General features: G+C 34.0%; 3 protein-coding genes across 11 annotated transcripts; 1 reads left to right on the plus strand and 2 right to left on the minus strand.

Annotated features, from left to right (window-relative positions):
- Window positions 1-1,064: 1,064 nt before the first annotated feature.
- LOC147503790 (putative lipid-transfer protein DIR1) lies at window positions 1,065-1,759 on the plus strand. Its single transcript, XM_086603994.1, has 2 exons — window positions 1,065-1,399; window positions 1,584-1,759. Coding segments are annotated over exons 1-2 (300 nt in total). The 5' UTR covers window positions 1,065-1,101; the 3' UTR covers window positions 1,586-1,759.
- A 7,279-nt stretch (window positions 1,760-9,038) lies between these two features.
- Window positions 9,039-13,729, minus strand: LOC147503791 (putative 3,4-dihydroxy-2-butanone kinase). Of its 5 annotated transcripts, XM_086557014.1 has the most exons (12): window positions 12,584-13,729; window positions 12,377-12,450; window positions 12,187-12,303; window positions 12,003-12,098; window positions 11,687-11,791; window positions 11,486-11,600; window positions 11,214-11,409; window positions 11,032-11,114; window positions 10,691-10,881; window positions 9,993-10,515; window positions 9,702-9,774; window positions 9,039-9,601 (listed from the first exon to the last, which is right to left on the minus strand). In XM_086557014.1, exons 3-6 carry the CDS (start codon window positions 12,295-12,297, stop codon window positions 11,502-11,504), a joined length of 411 nt encoding a protein of 136 aa, XP_086413140.1. In that variant the 5' UTR covers window positions 12,298-12,303; window positions 12,377-12,450; window positions 12,584-13,729; the 3' UTR covers window positions 9,039-9,601; window positions 9,702-9,774; window positions 9,993-10,515; window positions 10,691-10,881; window positions 11,032-11,114; window positions 11,214-11,409; window positions 11,486-11,501. The 5 variants fall into 5 exon arrangements, with proteins under 5 accessions (XP_086413140.1, XP_086413139.1, XP_086413138.1 ...); XM_086557013.1 differs by having other exon boundaries at window positions 9,039-9,774; window positions 11,032-11,126; window positions 11,367-11,409; XM_086557012.1 differs by having other exon boundaries at window positions 9,039-9,774.
- A 152-nt stretch (window positions 13,730-13,881) lies between these two features.
- On the minus strand, window positions 13,882-19,493 carry LOC147503792 (type I inositol polyphosphate 5-phosphatase 10-like). Of its 5 annotated transcripts, none has more exons than XM_086557009.1 (12): window positions 19,341-19,493; window positions 18,607-18,731; window positions 18,461-18,536; window positions 17,501-17,594; window positions 17,303-17,407; window positions 16,480-17,080; window positions 15,926-16,119; window positions 15,644-15,752; window positions 15,267-15,415; window positions 14,842-15,057; window positions 14,189-14,317; window positions 13,882-14,104 (listed from the first exon to the last, which is right to left on the minus strand). In XM_086557009.1, exons 2-11 carry the CDS (start codon window positions 18,634-18,636, stop codon window positions 14,287-14,289), a joined length of 1,605 nt encoding a protein of 534 aa, XP_086413135.1. In that variant the 5' UTR covers window positions 18,637-18,731; window positions 19,341-19,493; the 3' UTR covers window positions 13,882-14,104; window positions 14,189-14,286. The 5 variants fall into 5 exon arrangements, with proteins under 5 accessions (XP_086413135.1, XP_086413132.1, XP_086413134.1 ...); XM_086557006.1 differs by lacking the exon at window positions 19,341-19,493 and adding an exon at window positions 19,150-19,257; XM_086557008.1 differs by lacking the exon at window positions 19,341-19,493 and adding an exon at window positions 19,097-19,163.
- Window positions 19,494-21,308: the final 1,815 nt, after the last annotated feature.

The following is a 21,308-nucleotide window of genomic DNA, read 5'->3' on the forward strand; positions in this document are numbered from 1 at the left end:
TGAGATGATGTTATGTGTAGTTTTTAGTAATTGGTCCCACTTTTAATAGCAATATTTGCAGTTTGGTTCTCAAATAAGTCAGGTGTACAACATATGCAAGATATTATGGGCATTTTAGAAAATATATAGACGGAATAGACGTGGGCCGTCGGTCAACTCACGGTCAACACACTTTAACGTCAATTTTAGACCAAAGTGCAATAAACAATTAATTGTGGACCAAATCCTAAATTTGCTATTAATAGTAGGACCAAAATGCAAAAGACCCTATTATTTTAATAGGCACTTTTTCTTTTGACGTCCTCTTCTAAATAAAATTGTTGACGACTCCCATCAGTTTTGTTTTACTAGTCCTCAATCATCATCTGTTCAGCTTGCGGTTGCCATCATCGACATCCTTGCATTAGTTGCATATAGGTGGTGCTCAATGGTGCAGTGAACAAAACATGGGTTTACGTATGAAAAAAATACTAAAAAACAAAAACATCTTAGTGGTGATGCTGATTGCCTTTCCAAAAAACGAAAACAAACAAAACAGAAAGTTTTCGGTGGAAAAAAAATGGTGCTTATATTGGCTGTTTTCCTTTTTCTTCCTCTCCCTTTTAAACGGTTTAAAAGTATTTCCTGCACTGTATTGCCGATTGCCCTCACCATAAGTTTTCAAATGGTGACTGAAGTTTCTACTTAAATTATGCCATTCTATTTAGTATCTAATATGCAAGTCACAAGTATACAAAGAAGGGCAGGCCCGTAAATGTCTTACAAATCCAAGGCTCCATAGATTAATTAGTGAGACAGCTATCTGGTTACTTTTCCAAAACAAGAGCATATTAATCCAAATGTTTTACCTTACAATTATGCTAGTCCAAAGATGGAATACATCTAGGCATCTTGAAACGCATAAAAAGCTGTCCCTTAAAAACAGATATAGCCATTAACCAATTACTTAGGTTTACAAAACTATGTTTGTAACTCCTCCCGTGAATAATGGTAGCTAGTCACAGGTCGCTTAAAGACAAAATAATTATATGGCTCAACTCCCAAGACTTCTATATATATCCACTCCATTACAGTGAAGGATAGCACTCTGGTTTAAGGAAAATGGCTAGAGCAGTTCACTCTTTTTTGTTGGTAGGAGTACTGGTAGTGGTTGCCATTTTGGGTGGAAGTAAGGCCATTAACATATGCAACATGGAATCAAGTCAGCTCATGCAATGCCTACCCGCGATCCGACCGCCGCCTTCAGCACCTACACCAGGCTGTTGTGATCTGATTCGTCATGCTAACATCCCATGCTTATGTTCCTATAAGCCATATCTTCCTGCACTGGGCATCGATCCTACTCTTGCTCTGCAACTACCTAAAAAATGTAATATGACTGATGCAGCCGAGTGTCCGTGTAAGTGTTCGGTGTTCCAACTTATAAGTTCATACACGAGTTATGCTAAGAAATTCTATTTCCGGTGAATCTTGTAGGTGTAATTACTGAATTTCTGGGAAGGATCATAGTTTCCTGATCAAAGTTCTAAATAATATTGTTTCTTCTTCCAAAACACATCTAACTGACTGATTTGTTATTGCAGAGGCTGGAGGTGCTTCAGTTTCATCTATTCTGCTGCCTTCTTTGTGGCAAACCAATGTCTGGTTTCCTTCTACTTCGTAACTTTTGTTGTTTCCTTAGTTTTTTTTTGTTTTCTTTGTATCGATGATCATGTAGGTTTTCTTATCTTAATATAAGCTGTGTTTGGTTTCACACTTGATCTGGATACAAAAAACTCACATATAAGAAACGCCAGCACTAAATAATTTTGGATTTCATTTAAAATATTTTTTTGCATAAATAAAAAATTTCTGTCCCTTTTCAGATTTTCATATACGCATCCATCCATACATAAAATTTAATTAGTAGGAGAATCCATACATAAAATTTAATTAGTAGGAGAATGATCGCATGAAAGCTGAAAGCTCAAAAGAAAGAATGCAAGAGATGGAGCATGAATCATAAGTGAAAAGGGTGAATCATAGTCTCATAATACACACTATGGTCTATGGTGACATGAAAAACATGTATAAATTGAGAGGATTTATTTTAGCACAAAAACTCTAGATTCCAGACAGAGTTAAAGTTGGCCACATTTATAGTTATTATTCGCCTTAGTCCATTTTTCTTAACGTTATTATTTTTATTATTTTTCACTTATTATTTAACGTTATTATTTTTCACAGAGTTAAAGCTGATATTATTTTTCTTAACGCACAATCTACGGACAGAGTTAAAGTTTGCACTTACATTATACTAGATTACTAGTTTTGTTCATTCCTTATCCAAACTAGCAAGATGCACGTGCTATGCATGCAATGTCAAATAAAACTTACCGAAGAGTGTAAACATAATTTGGGTGAGCCTTACAATTGATATTATGCTTGAACATACGCACTGGCAGCGGTTAAAAATTTGAGTTGAAGTGAACTCTAATCCTATTTGATTTTTAGACATACGTAAACAATAAACTTTTAAGTATAGCTCCAAATCACACATACTTTGAGCCTCTAATCCTATTATATTTGATTTTTAGACATACGTAAACAATAAACTTTTAAGTATAGCTCCAAATCATACATACTTTGAGCCTCTAATCCTAGCAAGTGCACGTTGCAAACGAAAAAAATAAAAGTGTAGTGCAACAAAAACATTTATGTAACGTTATTCATTGAAATCAGTATCCAAACCTTAGGTAAATAGGTAATATACAATCGTACGTATTAGGGGTGGGCAATGGGCCGGGTCGCCCGACCCTAAACATTTAAAAGCCCTTTAGATATTAAGGTCGGGTCGGCCCGGCCTTAAAGTCAGCATAGGGTCGGGTCGGGCCGGGTCACAAGTCTAAATCTCAAGCCCTGACCCTACCCTAAGCCCTCTTTAAAGGCTTTAGGGTCGGGTTTTAGGGCCGGGCCTATATATTTTCTTCGTTTTACAAATGCCATTTTTCAGACAAAGATTGTTTTTTTGATTTCTGTGTTACAAATGTCTGCTCTATATTTCGCTTTGATGGTGTGGACAGAAACTTTTAGTTCTAGACTTGGCTTGGATGTAAATAAAAATATAATTTATAAGAAGTAAGTGAGAAAATAAATTGAGAATAATAAGTTCTAGACTTTGATTTGATAATCAAAGGAATAAAGTCTTATTTTTTTATTAGGCTAGTGCTCATTATTCTTTATGGCTGCTAGATAGGTTGACAAGTTTTTGTTATATAAGGCAAGTTATTGGAAGTATACCCTTGGGTGTAAGTGATAAATTACAAAGGACAATATTATTTTAATTTACAATATTTAACAAAGAGTTGGACAATTATGGTACGTGTATTTATAGTGAAAATGTAAAACTATAACTAGGGCTGAATTAGGGTCGGGCCTATGTTTCATAACCTTAGCCCTAGCCCTGCCCTAGAAGGCCTTAAGGTCGGGTCGGCCCTGCCCTAAATTCTGTGAGGGCTTTAGTTGTGAGGACTTTATAGGGCTTAGGGTCGGGTCGGTCAGGGCCGGGTTAGGGTCGTTAGGGCCAAATTCCCACCCCTAGTACGTATTGAAATGGAAGAATGGGACATAACCTCCAAAGCTTAGTCATTTGGTTTGTTAATCATTCATCCAAAATGGAGTTACAACGGCATATTCAATCTACATAGGATATTACATCAATATAAGAATTAAAGTACAACAATTACATAACAGAAGTAGGTTGCTATGACTTGTCCTCCACTATAATAGTTGTTGTTACAACCATCTACTAGATACTCCTATATTGGATTGGTGGGAATCTATGGAAGGATCTATTAAATATTTTGCTTGGGTCCTGAAAATCAAAGAATTGTCAAAGGGAATGATTCTCACACTAACTGCATTTAAAATAGAATGCAACATATATTTTTATTGCAAAAAATTATCAAGAATACTATTATTGAATCCATTGATACTCCAATATTATAAGTATGTTTGGAATGAACTTAATTAAGAGAAAAATTTCTTTTGAGAAAGAAATAACTTTTGGTTTGGATATTAATCTAGATTTTTAAATGGATGAATTTTCTTAATTCATTGAATTATCTCCGACCATATATAATTTTTGTTTATTTTTATGGTGGATTTAGCGGAGGGTGGATTGCTTAAAAATGTTTGAAATCATAATATATTTTTATTAAAAATAAATTCCGAAATCGTTAATGCAGCTTGGATTAATTATGATAAGCAAAGTACTTGGAAACTAAGGGATCAAATTGAGATAGCCTATTCACTTTGTGGTTTAGGATATTAATCCATAATTTTCAAATAGAATTATATTAAACTCAATCTAGCTTGTATAATAGTTTTCTTAGATTTATGGTGATTTAGCGGCAAATTTTTGAATCAGAATATATTTTTATTGAAAATAAACCGAAATACGTTAATGAACATCGATTATGGTGCATAAGTACTTGGAAACTAAGGGATCAAATTGAGATAGTCTATTCACTTTGTGGTTTATAATATTAATCTATAATTTTCAAATAAATTTATTTTAAACTCGATCTAGCTTGTATAATAGGTTTATTAGATTTATGGTGATTTAGCGGTAAATCATCACCGTTCGGCTTACGTACTAATGTGTACAAATCACTAAAACAGATTGATTATTTCCATATCCTCAAATAATACACTACTCTCACTTGAAAAGATTTATCATATGAACGTGTCCTACGAACGGGTGCCGTTATATTAAATTATTCTAAAAAATATTAGCAACTATGCATAGTTATGAGATATGAAAATTATATTAATTACTCATTTAAATTTCTTGCACCACTCTCTATAAAAAGGAAGCACCAAATCTTGATAAAACTAATCGACTTTTTTTTTTTTTTTTAATTTTTTTATTGATTGGTTTAATAATTAAAGTTTTGTGAGAATACCCAATACGGCGAAGATAATATTGAAGATACTTGAATAGCAAGGTATTCCCAATCATAATAAAAATAATTATAATAAACACTGCTTAAAATGCAAAACTATATTTGTCGAGACATTTATTCCCCCTACATAAAATACAAATATGTTTTAGGGTTATTAATTCAATGCATTTGTACCAAGTTTATGATTTTCCATTAATTATTCTTTGAGGTTAGTTTAATATAGTATGTTGCATCCCGTTTCTAATTTCTCATTAATTATTCTTTGAAGTTAGTACAATGCAATTGCATCAAGTTTTCGATTTCCCGTTAATTATTATTTGAGGTTAGTACACGGTGCAATTACATCCACTTTATGATTTCCCATTAGTTATTCATTAAAGTTAATTTAAATGCATACATGGGTTGCATCCAGTTTTTGATGTTTAGTTAATTAGTCTTTGAGATTAGTTCATTGCATTTGCATCAGGTTCCAATCTCCGTTAATTACTCTTTGAGGTTAGTTCAATATATTTGCATCAGTTTCGATTTCCGTTAATTGTTTTTCTAGGTTAGTTCGATAGTTTACAATTTCTATACTGGTTTGCATACATGTAAGAGTCCTTTTTATAAACTCACTTTTATTTTGGGTTCATAATTACTTGTAATTATTCATATGAGAAGGCTAAAAAGTGGATATTTATGCCTTGAGGTTAGTGCGATGCGTTACATCCGACTTCGATTTCTAGTTAACCATTTTTTTTATGTTATTTCAATGCATTTGCATCCAATTTTTGATTTCCGTTAGTTAATCTCGATTTTAGTTTAATGCAGTTGCATCCGGTTTTAGTTTTCCGTTAATTATTCTTTTAGATTAGTTCAATGCGGTTGCATATAATTTTAGATTTTATATTAATTGTTCTTTGAGGTTAGTTCAATGCATTTGCATCAAGTTTTCGATTTCGGTTAATTATTTTTTGAGGTTAGTTCAATGCGGTTACATCAAATTTATAATTTCCGTTAATTATTCATTTAGGTTAGTTCGGTCAGTTTCATCCATTTTTAATGTTTCATTAATTAGTCTTTGAGATTAGTTCATTGCATTTGGATCCGGTTTCGATTTTCCGTTAATAACTTTTTAAGGTTAGTTTAATACATCCGCATCTAGTTTACGATTATTTATGCTTTGAGGTTAGTTCGATATAATTATATCCAGTTTTTTTATTTTTAGTTAACTATTCTTTGAGGTTATTTCAATGCATTTGCATTTAGTTTTCGATTTCCACCAATTATTTTTATGAGGTTAGTTCAATGCGGATTTGCATTCGGTTTTGATTTTATGTTAATTATTTTTTGAGTAAAGTTCAATGCATTCGCATTCAGTTCCCGATTTCTCATTAATTATTATTTGAGATTTGTTTGATGTATTTGCATACCGTTTTCGATTTTCTGATAAATATTTTTCAAGGATTTGCATTCAATTTCTAATTATCCGTTAGTTACTCTCTGTCATTAGTTTAATGCAATTTGCATAAACTTTATGATTTCCCATTAATTACTCCTTGAGCTCAGTTATATATTTGAATCAAATTTCCAATTTCCTTATAATTATCCAATGTGGTGTATAATACCAACTTCTACTGATCCATCTGTAGTGTCCTTGAAAACATGGCATAAAAAGTAAATTATGCTTAATTTACTATGTGGGATTATCGAAGATTATCTAGTTTCCGATTTCTCGTTAATTATTCTTTAAATTATGCATGACTCACTATGTGGAATCTTCAAAGATTATCTACGAATGGGTGTTGTTATATTAATTATTCTAAAAAATATTTGCAAATATGCATAACTATTATATATTAATATTATATTGATCACTCAACCAAATTTCTTATAGCGTGAAAACCTCACTCTCCATTAAAAAAAACTCACCTTTGATAAAATTCTTCAACTTCATTTGTTTTGTTTAATAATAGAAGTTTAATTGAATTTTTGTGAGATTGCCTAATAAGGCTGAAGTTCATATATATTGAAGCTACTTGAATAGCAAGGAGTTCCTAATCATATGGAAAGAGATAAGATAAACATCATTTTAAATGCAAAACTATACTTATCGAGACATTCCCACAACATATAACCCAACTATGTTTTGAGGTTAGTTTAATGCATTTGCATCTAGTTTCGATTTTTAGTTATTTATATTTTGAGGTTAGTTCAATGCGGTTGCATCCAATTTTCAATTCCTATTATTTATTTTTTTGAGATCGGGTTCATTGCGGTTGCATCCGGTTTCTGATTGATCGTTAATTATTCTTTTTCGGTTAGTTCAATACATTTGTATCAAATTCTCAATTTTCTATTAATTGTTCTTTGAGGTCGAGTTCAATGCATTTGCATCGGTTTCTAATTTCCGTTAATTATTCGTGAGATTAGTTTAATGTATTTGCATCAAGTTTTCAATTTCTCGTGTTTATTATTTGATAAAGTTGCATTTGCATCTAGTTTCGATTTCCGTTAATTATTGTTTGAGGTTAGTTCAATGAGTTTGCATCCAGATTTCGATTTCCGTTAATTATTTCTTGAGGTTTTGCATCCAATATATTTTTGAGATTAGTTCAATGCGGTTGCATCCGGTTTTCGATTTCCGTTAATTATTTTTTAAGATTAGTTCCACGCATTTGCATTATGTTCCCAATTTATAATTAATTTTTCTTTGAGGTTAGTTCAATCTGATTGCATCCAGGAGTTTTCGATTTTCCGTTAATTTAATCTTTGAGGGTTAGCTCAATGCATTTTGCATCCAGTTTCGATTTTCCGACAATTATTTTTTATGTTAGTTTGATGTATTTGTATCCAAGTTTTGATTTTTCATTAATTATTCTTTGAGATTAGTTTAATCGATTTTGTATCCATATTTTGATTTTCTATTAATTACTTTTTTAAGATTAGTTTAATGCTTGCATTTGCATCGGTTTCGATTTTCCGTTAAATATTATTTGAGGTTAGTTCGATGCATTTGCATCCAGTTTTCCGTTCCCCATTAATTGTTTTTTGTCGTTAGTTTCATTCAATATTATATATATTTTAAAATATTTATCATTATTGCTTTGCCGTTATTTTTTTTTTCATTTTCTATTATATATTTTATATAATTGTTTTTAACTATGTTTTGAAGCCATGTTAAGGATATATTCGAAATAAGTCGATGTTTTATCATAGATACTAAAATTGTATGATTTGTAATAAGAAATTAGTTTATACAAATCACCTATTTTTTAGCATTTTTTTTTATTTGATCAAATATATAAGAATTGGAACACTAAAAGTGTTTGATTCGTATTTCTACAAATCACCTATTTTTTTTAGTAATTTTTTTTTATTTGATCAAATATATAAGAATTGAAAATATACTTAAACTCTTAAAATATAAGAATTAGAAATACACTCAAACTCTCCAAAGAGTTCCATGTACGTGGGGAGACTATTAGAAAATATTATCTTTCATATTAGAGTGCCACATAAGATAGAAAAAAAAACTAACTCTCATATTAGAGTGCCACATAGGAGAGAGAAAATCCTTCTTTAAAGGTCTCTGCTTTAGTATATAGATAGTAGATGTTACAACCATCTACTCGTAAGCAACTACTCCTATATAAAGTGAGATTGGTGGGGAATCTATGGAAGTACGTTCTTCTTATGAGTGTTCATGCATTGGGCGTTAGCTTGAAACTGGGTCCTAGATACGACCATAAACTCAGCAATTGTCAAAGGGAATGATTCTCGTACACTAACTGCATTATAAAATAGAATGCAACATACTCACATATATGCAAGAAATTATCAAGAATACTACCCATTGAATCCATTGATACTCCAATATTAACCGAGTATGTTTGGAATGAACTTAATTCAGTTAGAAAATATTTCTTTACTCAGTGAAAGAAATAAAATTTCATATTGTTATAGTTATCTAGAATTTTAATTGGATGAACTTTTTATAATTCATTGAATTAGTCTTCCGACCATTATAGTAATTAGTTGGTGTTTGTTTTAAGTGGTGGATGTTAAATGGGGAGGCGGGCGGATGCTTAAAAATGTTTGAATGATGAATCAGACGTTCAATGAATTATAAAACATAAATTCTTGCTGAAAGGTTTGCATACTGGATTAAGCAATTATAAGCATATACCACCTAACATTTCAACCAAACACCTTTGAATTAGCAACCAGATCCAGCAGTCAGCATTTCAAAATTTTGAAACAAACTTGATCCTCAATAGCACTCATCATGGACTAACAAATCTCTTGATCCAATTTATATATTGTCATCATCATCAAAATCATTGTTTTAATGTGATTAAGATTGTAGAAAAAAGTATATAGCGATGGAGCCTATGTAGACGACAATCTTCCGTGGTATGTAGACAACGGTCGAGGAACTACTAAAGCGATGTAATGTGATTAGGGCGTCAAGCGATTATCATGTCATCAATCGGCCCACGACTGCTTTGCTATCATACCGCCTTTTTACCTCTTTGTCCGATGGTAAATGTATATATGTTTATGTCCATATCTAATCCCAAGGAGCACATTTGTAATCCCCTAGTATGTATGCTTGAAATCTGTCATCGTCCTTCCATCAACAGGAGAAAGTTTAAGGGAACCAAAATCTGCAACTTAGTGAATTTGAGAGAAACTTGATGAGGATAATGAAGTCAGTGTGTTCTAGAAACTCTGAAGCCAAGGGATCGCACCGAAGGGAAGGGTAAAAGTTACCAGTTTTGAAAGTGCGGTATCACTGTAGTAGTTGTGCGCCATCTCAATCAACTCAACAGGTGACTGTAAACATCTGTGAAATCACAAAAAATAAAAATAATGCTATATGAATATGCTCTAACTAATCGAGACAGTGAAAGTTCTTGTATACATGTAAAATTTAACTAATAAGTTGAACGATGTGAATGAACACCTTATGTAATTACTAGCTCCATAATTTACTTAGCTACCACCAACAATTTCATCAGATAAATCAGATAAACGTGAATTCAAGGTAGCAACAGTACACACCTTAAGGTGAAAACCAGTTCCTGAGTCTTTAACGCGCAAAAGTGCTGCTTCAGGAAGCAGCTTCCTCAACATCATTTCCTTCTCTAATTCTTTCTTTTCTAATTCCTTATCATCAATGCTTTCTAATTTTCCACGTGGGTTAGGACCATTAGTGCTCACATTGTCCCTTCCCTGCTCAGCATTAAGGCTCTTTTCATCTGTCTTCTTCTTGATTTCTTTTAAGAGGTCGCCATGCTTCCCAAGACCCTTGACTGTTGGATCGACTTTTGCTTCTTCAGTTTTTTTCGCATCAGTCTTCTCTGGAGCATGATTTTGCAAATGTTGTACCCAACATGCCCCTAGCTCCCATCTGATGGACAATCATGGATTTGTAGCTTCTTTTTGCAACTGCTCCAGACTATCCTGTAGTACTTTGCTCACCAAAGATCTCACAGACCATAAATCCTCCAATTCTGAATTTTATACGCGTTGAACTCCAGTACATGGTTGAGGCGTGGTTGACATATGCAATAGCATTCTCAAGCTGAAAGATTGTTAAGAGTAAGTCATAGTCAATCAATGGGAGACCATAAAGATTGTACACGAAAGCTCTATTATTGACACTCTTATAGTGATTTTGATAGACGACCTAAGGATTAAGATACATTCTGAAGTCCTATAACCACTCATTAGCTAGACGTAAGATGTCCCACACGTACCTATTGACGTTCAAGGCACCCGCTGATCCTCAATGTCAATGTCCTTTGGAAGAGGAGTCCCTTCCTAAACTCTCGCAACTGGAACTCTCATGTTCTTACATTTTAAGTCATGCTTGCCGTTATGTCCTTCAATGGCGGTGTATTCATCGCCGCAGTTTTGGGACATACAGTTGGTTTATTTTTTTTTGGCACTGCACTTTTCAGGTGAGGAAAGAAGAACAGTGGGGGAAGCATACAACATAAAAGTAAAGCTTCAGTAAGAACTACCAAGTTTTGAATTGTCAGAACCAAAATTGCATGCATTTAAGTTGAAAATATGCTTTTGGATATATTGCTCTTACTTGTCCAACACAACCCAGTTAGCTTGAGCAAGCTTAGCTTCCACATCAACTGCTCCACATGGTGTTCCAGAAACAATCTCGATCTTGATATTTATCTGATGAATAGTACAATTAGAAAAGGAGTTAATAGCTAACTAAGCACATCTGCACATATACGTATACAAAGTTACCAAACCCCTAACCTTTTTTGGGTCATAAAAATCATGAAGGTGGAGCATCATTTGAGAGCAAGAATCTGTAATATCAATATTTTGGTCTGAATTGGTTCCCAACTTCAACCAATGAGTAAAGTTCTTGGATCAATTCTTGGCGATGGTGTTGCGCCGAGACCAGACCTTTGTATGTGGATATCTCTGGCCAGTCCATGGAAGCAACCACCTGCAATAGATACATTTCAAATATGGAAGGATGTAGGTAACACATCAGCAAGTACAGGAAGAAAAGAACAACTTACAGCCACAATAGAAGGGCTAAGTAACATCAGCACCAAAAATAATCGTTGGTTTCTCAGAAACAGTTGGCATTCTGATGGAGTGTGCATCTATCAGAATTGTGTTCCTTCCACCAGCCTACACCATATTGTTAACCATGAGACCAACACACTATTACACATAAATCTAGTGTAAATATACATGCTGAATTGAATAGAACAAACCTTAACATTAATTTTAAGAGCTCTATACCATGCTGCCACAGCCATGGCTCCAGGATCTGGTACAGAAGCAAGGATTTCAGGAGAAATGTAAGAGGAACGGCCAGCCTACAAGCGCACAGTTGCAAGTTACTTTGGAGATCATATGGTTTACATGAGGTCTATCAACATCAGAATACACGATGATACATGTCCATAAAATGACCACTATAGAGAAGGATACTCGTGCCCATGTAATTTTACTACAATTTTAATCTTAAGCATATGGTCTTCACTATAACTCAAAAGATGAATAAGCCAATCCAAAAGGGATGGTCACCTGTGCATGCATATTTTTCATTGATTCTGCGCCACTCAATGCCGCTTCCGATGAGAAAACAAAAGCAGCCGAAGGTTTATCTCCTGCAGCCAACCTCTGTTCAAGAATATAAGTTAGACAAGCCAGTATAAAGCCTGAAACATGTCAACGACCAAAAGAAAGAAACATGGTTAGCAATGGAGACCTCTTGAAGAACTGTTGATGCTGGAATAACAGCATCCAACAACGTGCGATAACCTGCTCTTGCTCCACCGTACATACTAATTAATAGCAGCAATGGATTCTTCCAGTGCATCACCCCCTGGAGAGAGAGAGAGAGTTGTATGATGAAAGTCCAAAGAATTAAACAGATGTTTTGACAGTATAATTCTTACATCGTTTGGATGTTACCAATGATTGATTGCTTTCTTTCAAACTTGCAGAAGCAGCTTTACAAAATATCTCATATCTTTTCATAGAGAAAGATGGAGAGAAGGATTAATTCAATATATGAGATCCTAACATCAGCAAATAATAGTGGGAAGTGTTCCTAGAAGCATGGGATTCAGTTTGATTAATTATGAAGATGGTATATACCATACATGATCCCACTTGTCCCTCCCATAAGCCTTTTGATGGAAGTTCCAATTTGGTTTACTGTTTCTGCTGCATCATTCAGAGGATAGCTGTGAAGAAGAAGAAGAGATTAAGATATTGACTCTACGCTGCCAAATATAATTACAAAACCAACTGCACCCATTTGAACCACAAAATATGATTACCTGACAAATATAATTACCCATGTGGGACTAAACATCTTAACAATAACTATGTTGGTAGATTATTCCATCTTAATCAAGTAATAAGCCCCTTCAATTACATCATCTAGTCATTTACACTGGAAAGGAAGAAGAGAGTTGTTCTACACTGGTCACTGTTGTAATCAGTGTTCTTGAAATGAAAAATCTATGTACCAAAAGAAGAAACATAAAGTTTCAGCTTAAACTGTCATGCCAACAACAGGTTTGATTTGCATTACAAAGAATAGAAAACAATATAAAGAGATCCAATTTCCTGAACTAAGAAACTGATACTTCGGTAATCCGGTGATTATTCTTCCATGTTTTCCAAGCCGTCCTAACTTCCTCAAGCTCTTCATCTAGAATGCTCGTCTTTCCATCCAATGTTTCAGCCCATTGCTTCCATAGAGGATTCAAAGGGTCCAAGAAAAACCCATTGCTTCCATAGAGGGTCTTTCCATCAGTTTAATTTTTTGGAAACCCAAAATTAAAAGAATGAGAGTAGTAGTTTTATTGTGAGAAAAAAAATTATGAGAAACAGAAAATATGGGAGAGAAGGGAAAAGAATCTATTGGTATTCTCTTAGACTTTTCCTTTTCTTAACTTCTTATTAAATAACCCAATTATTTATTGCTAATTAAATGACATTTATAGTAAAGCGTACAATTGAAAATGGTGTGGATTTGGTTTTCTAATATACTGCCATATGAAAAGACTGATTGCTCCTATTTAAATGTGTTAAGCAATATTTTTATTTAAGGACAATATTGGTACTGAAAATTTATAAAGGCATAAAAAGACAAAGTAGTCCTCATTCATAAATATTTAGGCATTTGATTTTATTATTCATCAAAGGTATTATGCGTCACAAAAAAACCCGGATAAATTTAAGAGGCCACGATCATTATAGGCTATACTACTAGTAGAGATATCAGGAATAAATATAATAAATAGAATGGATTACACCAGATGTGCATGTATTTTTCGGCACCTGATGCAGAAGAGCATATCCAAGGACAAAAATTGCAAATGAATTACTATAAAATGGTAACCCAAGGAAACCGTTTAGAGGCTTCATAGAATGTAGTTGCAGACGCATATTTGTATGTAAATGGATCGAAAGAATATCAATAAGAGACTGCATATATGTCAAGCTAACAAGTAACTGATTGTAACCAACAAATTTATCACTTGGATTTGGGAAAAAAAGAAAATAAAAAAAAGAATGGTCAATGGTGTGAATTCTCAACATCTAAAGCTGATGATACTCCAGCTGGTTTCATATTTCATTCCAATGAGAAATTCCTAAGACTCAGATTGTATCTGCAAATACAGAATTTTCTTCAAGTTACAGAGAAACTGCATCACTTCTAACAAAAGATAGATCAATCGCACAGCATATCTCACCTGTTGTATGTCAGTGCAATGTACTGTACAGTTAGATCAAGTGACAAACTTGAAATAATCTAATAACATTTGAATCCATCATTTCAAACTTCTTTTCTCTATATATAGCTTGAACTATTGGTATGGTACCTGAATACAATTGAAGAAAATTAGTTCATCAAAATCCCATTGACTGTATGTACCAACCATACAAAAGAACTCAGCAAAGGCAAATTGATAGACATACGAAATAAATGGGAAAGAATATTTTTTATGGTTAGCTTTCAACAATCATTGAAATACCATGTTTTTGTAATTAGTTAAAAATTTCTACAAAAAACATAAAACAAAAGCAAAAACAAAAACAAAAACAAAATTATTTGTAAAGTCCCAAGTAGCTTGTTGCACGCTTGTCTTTAGTAAAAATCGTTATCAACAAAATTTCCACTTTATTAAAAAATAAAAACAAAAACAAAAGGAACAATAGAAGGTAAGATTGTTGGAGTACAAAATGGGAATGTAGACTTCAAAATAGATAATTGCATTGAACTTGAGCTAGGTTAGACCATGAATTGGACGCACTGATATGAGGCACTATTGCTGCAATTCATTGACAGTTTGGGCTAAGTCTATGGTACGAAAAATATCAGAACTTCATTATCAAGATCACTTACAACTTGTTCCCTAAAAGTCCAATGCTTGGCTGTAAGAGCTCTTCAACTTCAACTCTCATGCTAGAGTTTGTTAACCCATTTTTTGATCTTCGATCAAGTAACTCAACCTGCACTACAAAACTTGCACAAACAGGTCGATGATCGGAGAACTTCGACTCTCCACGTATATACATCAGTTGCTCAATCCCGTCACCATGCCATAATATACGATCACACCTGCATATATATACGAGTAAGACATGCTAATCTTTTGAGGTCCTAAGAAGTAATAAATTTATGAATCATCCATTTTCCAGCTAGCATTGGGGAGAGTTCATTCTGTATTGCCCACTTGCTTGGATTTTATCAACAACCTCTAATATCAGGAGAAATGATTAATTTTATTTTTTTCATGTTTAGAAAAAAAGAATCATAATCATCCATACCATGCTGGGGTTCTCCTCTTCTTTTTTGATGTAATAGTCTCTCCAGCATAAACATCTGAATTGGTAGAGTATTTGTATGTTGGGGGAAAGTAAATTTTCCCCTCTTTCCATCCCTTGAATATTCGTCCTGCCTCCCTTTCATTCTTGAGCTGTAAAACAACAGTCAGGACTATGTCGTTTCGACAACAAATATGGAAAATTGAAAATAAAAGGTCCAAGTGCAAATCACATGGAAGAGGTGAATGATTAAACCTATGAGAAATATAGAAAACTTAAATTTTCAACCATGAGTGCAAGTGAAACATAAACAATATGCTATACAAAGTTTCTTAAGAAATTCATCATATCAATTCGATCCTTTGATATGGTATAACTACCTGATCCTTCTCAAGAAGAGCATCCCAGTCATTATCCTGCAAAAGCTTTCTGGTCTCCGAATAATTCAATGCGATTCGGTAATTCAAGTCTCCTAACCATATAATCCGACTGGCACATTTTCAGAATATAATGTTGTAAGAACCCAAGGAAGGAAAATAAAACGAGAAGAAAGAAGTTTGGTAATTTCTTTGAACATAAAAGTGTCTAGAGATTTCAATGCCATATACAGATAAATAATTATGCAAAACTGGAGAACTTATTTTGAGAGAGAAAATTCTCACTCGTGTTCAAGAATTTTTTCAGGGTTTCTACGACCAGGTACTTTGCATATTCTCGGAAACTGGGTGTTTTTCAGTATTTCCACAACATCCGAATTTCTCCTAAGCTCGTAGCCTTCTTTCTCACCAGAAGCCAAGTGGCTGCAGACAAAACAGAAGGTTGTCTGATGCAGCGACATGCTAACAGAAATACACCCCTGCAGCCAAATAAGTTTATTATTCAAAATGATATATGCAACATTGCAACCTACATATGAAGGAATGAATCTTGAAAATATGGTGATGTTAGGATCAGGGAGAAAAAAGAAACACGTTCCACTATTTCATACCATTTCCCATTAGATGATTTATTATTAGTCCTCGTCTTGAAGAGAGAACAAGTATCATTTTGTCAATGATCCTATGGGAGTTTTCTACAGAACATGTGTGTGGTTACTATACTTAAGGCTGGTTTGTTACTTTAGGAGAACATTAAGCTCATACAAGTTTCCACCAAAATAAGAGCATTTGACAAAAAAAAAATTACAAAAAAAAAAAAAGATAAATCCAAGAGTAACCTTGTTTCCGAGGCACCCCATGATCCCACGACCAACACAGGATATCTTCAAGTGCCCTATGTGCTGAACAAGTTCGCTCCTTGCCCATATAGTCACAAATATTCCAACCATCTGCTTGCTTGCTATAAGGCCATATTTCATTTGGTTGGCACAAGGGGCAGATGTATTATTCGTTGCCACAAAGTTACTCGAACCCTCATCCTCTTCGGAAGAAGAATCCTCTTCAATAACATACGTATGTTGGCACCTAAAACACGAGTCCTTACTATACTTCCTTTCTATTTCTGATATACAGTTGCAAGCTTTTAGCCGCCTACCTATTTTTGCCCTATAATTCTTACTGACTGTCTTGAGGGAAGGCTTCTGGAAGAACAGTAAACCACTACCAGCCTTTGAGTCTCTAGAAACCAGGGATCTTGTGCTCGAAGTTTGGGAGGAAAAGGACATGTTGTAGTCATTAGGGGTGCTTGAGCCATTGAACTTGTCAAGATCTGGAGGTTTATTCAATGCCTGGTTGATTAGAGCAAGCCACTTTGCTGCAGGCTCATTGTCTTCTATAACTAGCACGTTCCCAGCATTCAAGGGAACTATTTCCTGAAAACTGCACCACATCCGATTTTTTTTTAAAAGAAATACACTGAAAAAAAAAGGTAAGGTAATCTATCAATTTCTGAGCATCGGTGCGTAACTAAACAATGAAACTGTAAAAAACTGTATTTCCTGAGCAAATACAAAACAGCGGAGTGAAATAGCGCTTTCACAACTTTATACAATTAAATTAATTTTGCCAAATCCACAGAAGCATTAGAAATGAACTGCATACCCCAATACATAAATATCTGAGTCTTCTTCTATGCGAAGAAAACTGTCAAGGTTCAGGCCACCATGAGGTGCTTTCCCTCCTACATTCCATGTTGCCACAAAAACTCTGGATAAAGGGAAACATAGTGAAATTTTAGGACTACTAAGTAAAAAGAAAATAAATGGTAAAAATTGAAAAAAGTAAAAACATTATCAGAACCTGATATGTTGAACATCTGGATCATTTGACATTGGAGAGGCTAAAGCACTATAGTTCAATTTCTCAGGCTTTCGGGTAGTCCGAGTCTCTGAGACTAGAGGAAACAAAAATAAGAAATCAAGAAAAGAAAAATAAAATGAAATACAAATTTTTTTTATTTGGCAACATAGTGAAATGTCAAAAATCAATTTCAGATATTTAGGGAAGCTTTTCATGGTGACTGATGTTGTGGCTTACAAACTTATGCTTCCATGGAATATGGAACTCTATTTTCAATTAAAAGCTTAACCAGGACTAGCTATAAGGTGAAAAAAAAGCACATGAATGTAAGAATAGTTCTGCTAATGCATCCAAAGTTATTCTTTGACATGATTACAGGCAACTAAAAGTTTTCTGATGTAATATTCCTTCTGCTTTCTTTGCAGAGAAACTGGTCCTCTTATCGCCTTTTTCTACAAATTACTAACTCTATAAAGACAAAGAAAATTACCAGGATGCATATCAAGACAGTAGGTTCACTTGAAAAAAACAAGACAGGGCCCAGTTTCTCTGGCTGACAGAGTTCCCCTGGTTCATGTCTACAATGTCTACATTAATTGTCAAGACTAGTTTCATATTATCTGAGTCAGTATCAATCCGGTAAGAAGCAACAGTATGTCTGTTGTATTACTATATCTTCTCATAGAGAAACAAAAATTCTCTTGTTTCCATTAATATATTAAGTAGAGTTACTAATAAAAATTAGTGGATTTCAAACGCCTCAAATTCATCGGTATAAATTTTAAGAAAGCAGCAATTATTCAATCCATATGATATGTCCCAGTAAATTTTCTGACATCAGTAAGAGAGTTCAATCCACATAATTTGTCGGTTGAAGGCTTGGAGAAATCAACAACAATATGGAAAATAATTGGGGGTGCAAAAAAAAGTAAATAAAAAAGAAAGGTCTTCATTACTCACCAGAATCGTCTAATGTATCTTCCTTCAATGTCCTTCCCTTCTTATCACCAGTTGTGAAAATTTTCGGAATGAATGACTACAATCAAAATGGAGAGTGTGAATAGGCATTAGAAATTTTCAAAAAACACAACTATTATTTTACTGACCTTTTTTCTATCATGACCCTTGAATGTCATCTCAACAACCTCAAACTTTTTCGAGTTGAAACAAACGTATGAACCGATTGAGAAAGTGAACCTCAATTTAAACAGAGTGGTTCTTGCCCATTAACCTATAATTAACAAGAATCAAGTAAGAAAAAAATAACCAATCAGACAATAGCAACCATATATACCTACCATATCAGCATTAGACTTCTAAAATGTATAAGCTCTCATTCTTATATTTCCATAGCTAGAACAATAGCAAAAAGCCAATATGAAACCACAAAGCAAATGAAAATTGTCAAACAAGAAGACATAGAAATGATCAAAAGTCAAACCCCATCAAAGATACAGCATGGAATCACAACACCAAGATTTCTTACCATATACAACAAATATAAAAAACAAAGAAAAGTATATATAGTCAGTCAACCAATGAACCATTCATAAAACTAACTATAGCCCATCAAAGAATCACACAAAAAAACACTACCAATAAGATAGCTGGAAATGAAGTGATGAACAAGAACTGTTTTCTGTTTTTACCGTTTCTTGTTTCTTGTGTGTCAGAAAATCTAATAACAAGCTAGACTCTAATAAGTAGTTCAAAAAGATGTGACGCGAATATGAGGTTTCACGTAAAATATAACTCAAAAGGTAAGTCAAACGGCCTTAAAACATTTGACCAAACCGAAACTCTTCTTTTGGCATTCAAAAGGTCATGGGAAACGCCGTACTTTGTTTTAGCCTTCTTGTTTTCTTCTCCAAAAAAAAGACTGATTTCTTTTTACGCTCCAATTGTCCTCACAACCTGTCTCTGCCAATACAAGAAATATTATATTGTTTTCATGGTATATCAAAGAGTTGAAACAATTTTTTTGTGATCTTTGTAACAGATTTAATTTTGGTGCCTGGTCTATGAGACTTGAAACAAAGTGTCCATGATATAGTGAGTCGTGTCCATGTTGATTCTAACAGGACTGTTTTTAAGCAACCCTACCTTTTAATAGTTGAATTAGTGCGACCCACATCGTGACACACATGTTTTCGCAGGCTGACAAGTACAAAAGATCTTGTTTTCAGTTAACACAGTATGGTTGTGCGTTCTGAAAAAGTGAAAAGTACTACGGTCAATATTCGCTCACATGTAAGTGTTTGACTTGCAGTTTGTTGTGCGGTTGGGCCAATAAAGAGGGTATGGTACACGGTTCACTTGTGAGTTGGGACTTGATGCCTTTATTTATTTTTTTGATGATGCCTTGATGGTGCAAAACAGACAAGAAAATATATAGAATTAACTCAATTAAGACGTTATTTTTGATAGGATAGTCCCTCCAACATTGATATATCTGCATTATAGTTCGGGATTTCGAAATTCCAATAAATCTAAAAATCGAAATTCATCAAATTTCGACTTTTATCATATTTGGAGTTTCAATTGATTTCGAAATAATTAATATTTTGACTCTATATTCGGAATTCTGATTTTTTGAAAAACTGAAATATTGGACGGAATTCCGAGGTTTCGTTCGGAAACACGAACACTAATATGTAGTAACCTGGATTGTCTAGTGTCTACACTGTATACAACGTCAGGTCTATTAGGCCACGGGCCACCATTGTCGTTGCTCTCTCTCCATTGGCTATTTGCCTATTTGGCACTTCCCTCCGTTGTACTTTAAAACGATTTAGGTCAGGGTGGCTTTGAATTCCAATAGGCCCTATGCAAGCTCTCTACAAATGGGCTTTATTATTGTTTTATTTTTAATGGTAATGACATTTGTAATGGATTTCTGTTGGTTTTCCTAAATTATATATAGTGGACTTTTCTTAGTAGAAGGGAGCTTTGATTTCTGTTTATTTTTGGGGCTTAGATAACATAAGCAGAAGGCCGGCTCTGGATTTAGTAATACCTACTAACTGGTTGTCATTGATTAACACAATAGCTTCTAACTCAATTGGTGATTTCTTTTTTGTGTAATTATGTGATGGGGTCTTTGGGTCAGGTGAGTCTTCGAGCTAGAGACATGGTGCTATCACGATAGGTGGGCCGAGGAGCAAAAAACAAGTCTTCGTGACAAGATGGAAGCAGTTGGGTCTACTCAAAGTGGCGCATTGGCGAAAGCCTTCGGGCTATGTTCTCTTCGGGGTTGATGAGCCCTTCGGGCCTTAAATGTCGAAATAAAATGACATGAAACACAAAATTTATTGAGTTAAAAAGGAGCTTAACCTGTTTTCGTTAGTATTTCAACTACTTATTGTATTTTTTTTTTATTATTTTTTTTAAGATTGAGACTTTTAAGTATATAGTATGCACTCTTGAAGCCTTTGTGGTTTGAAAAATGATTAAACCTTGCTACATGCCTACATCAAGGAGAAAGTTGTGGTTTTATTGCCATCAAAGGATTCAAAGCCTTAGCCTGCTGTAACTATTTTCTTGTAAGAGACGACCAATTTCTCGTTTTTGAGGGGATATATCGTAAAATATCGATATATCATGATTATATTGCGATATTTTGTAAAAAATCATCGGTAATTACACAAGAATGACAAGATAATATCGAAAGCATATCCCGGATAGTTTTATATCTATTGGCGAAAACTCGATGTCGCGATATATCCTGATAATTTGTATTGTGGCCCCGCCAGTTATACCCCTTCATTTGTAATGTAAGTTTTATTCAGGTTATTTAGCTTTTGGCCCC

The sequence above is a fragment of the Coptis chinensis genome, chromosome 4, assembly GCF_015680905.1.
Source record: "Coptis chinensis isolate HL-2020 chromosome 4, ASM1568090v1, whole genome shotgun sequence".
Classification (NCBI taxonomy): domain Eukaryota; kingdom Viridiplantae; phylum Streptophyta; class Magnoliopsida; order Ranunculales; family Ranunculaceae; genus Coptis; species Coptis chinensis.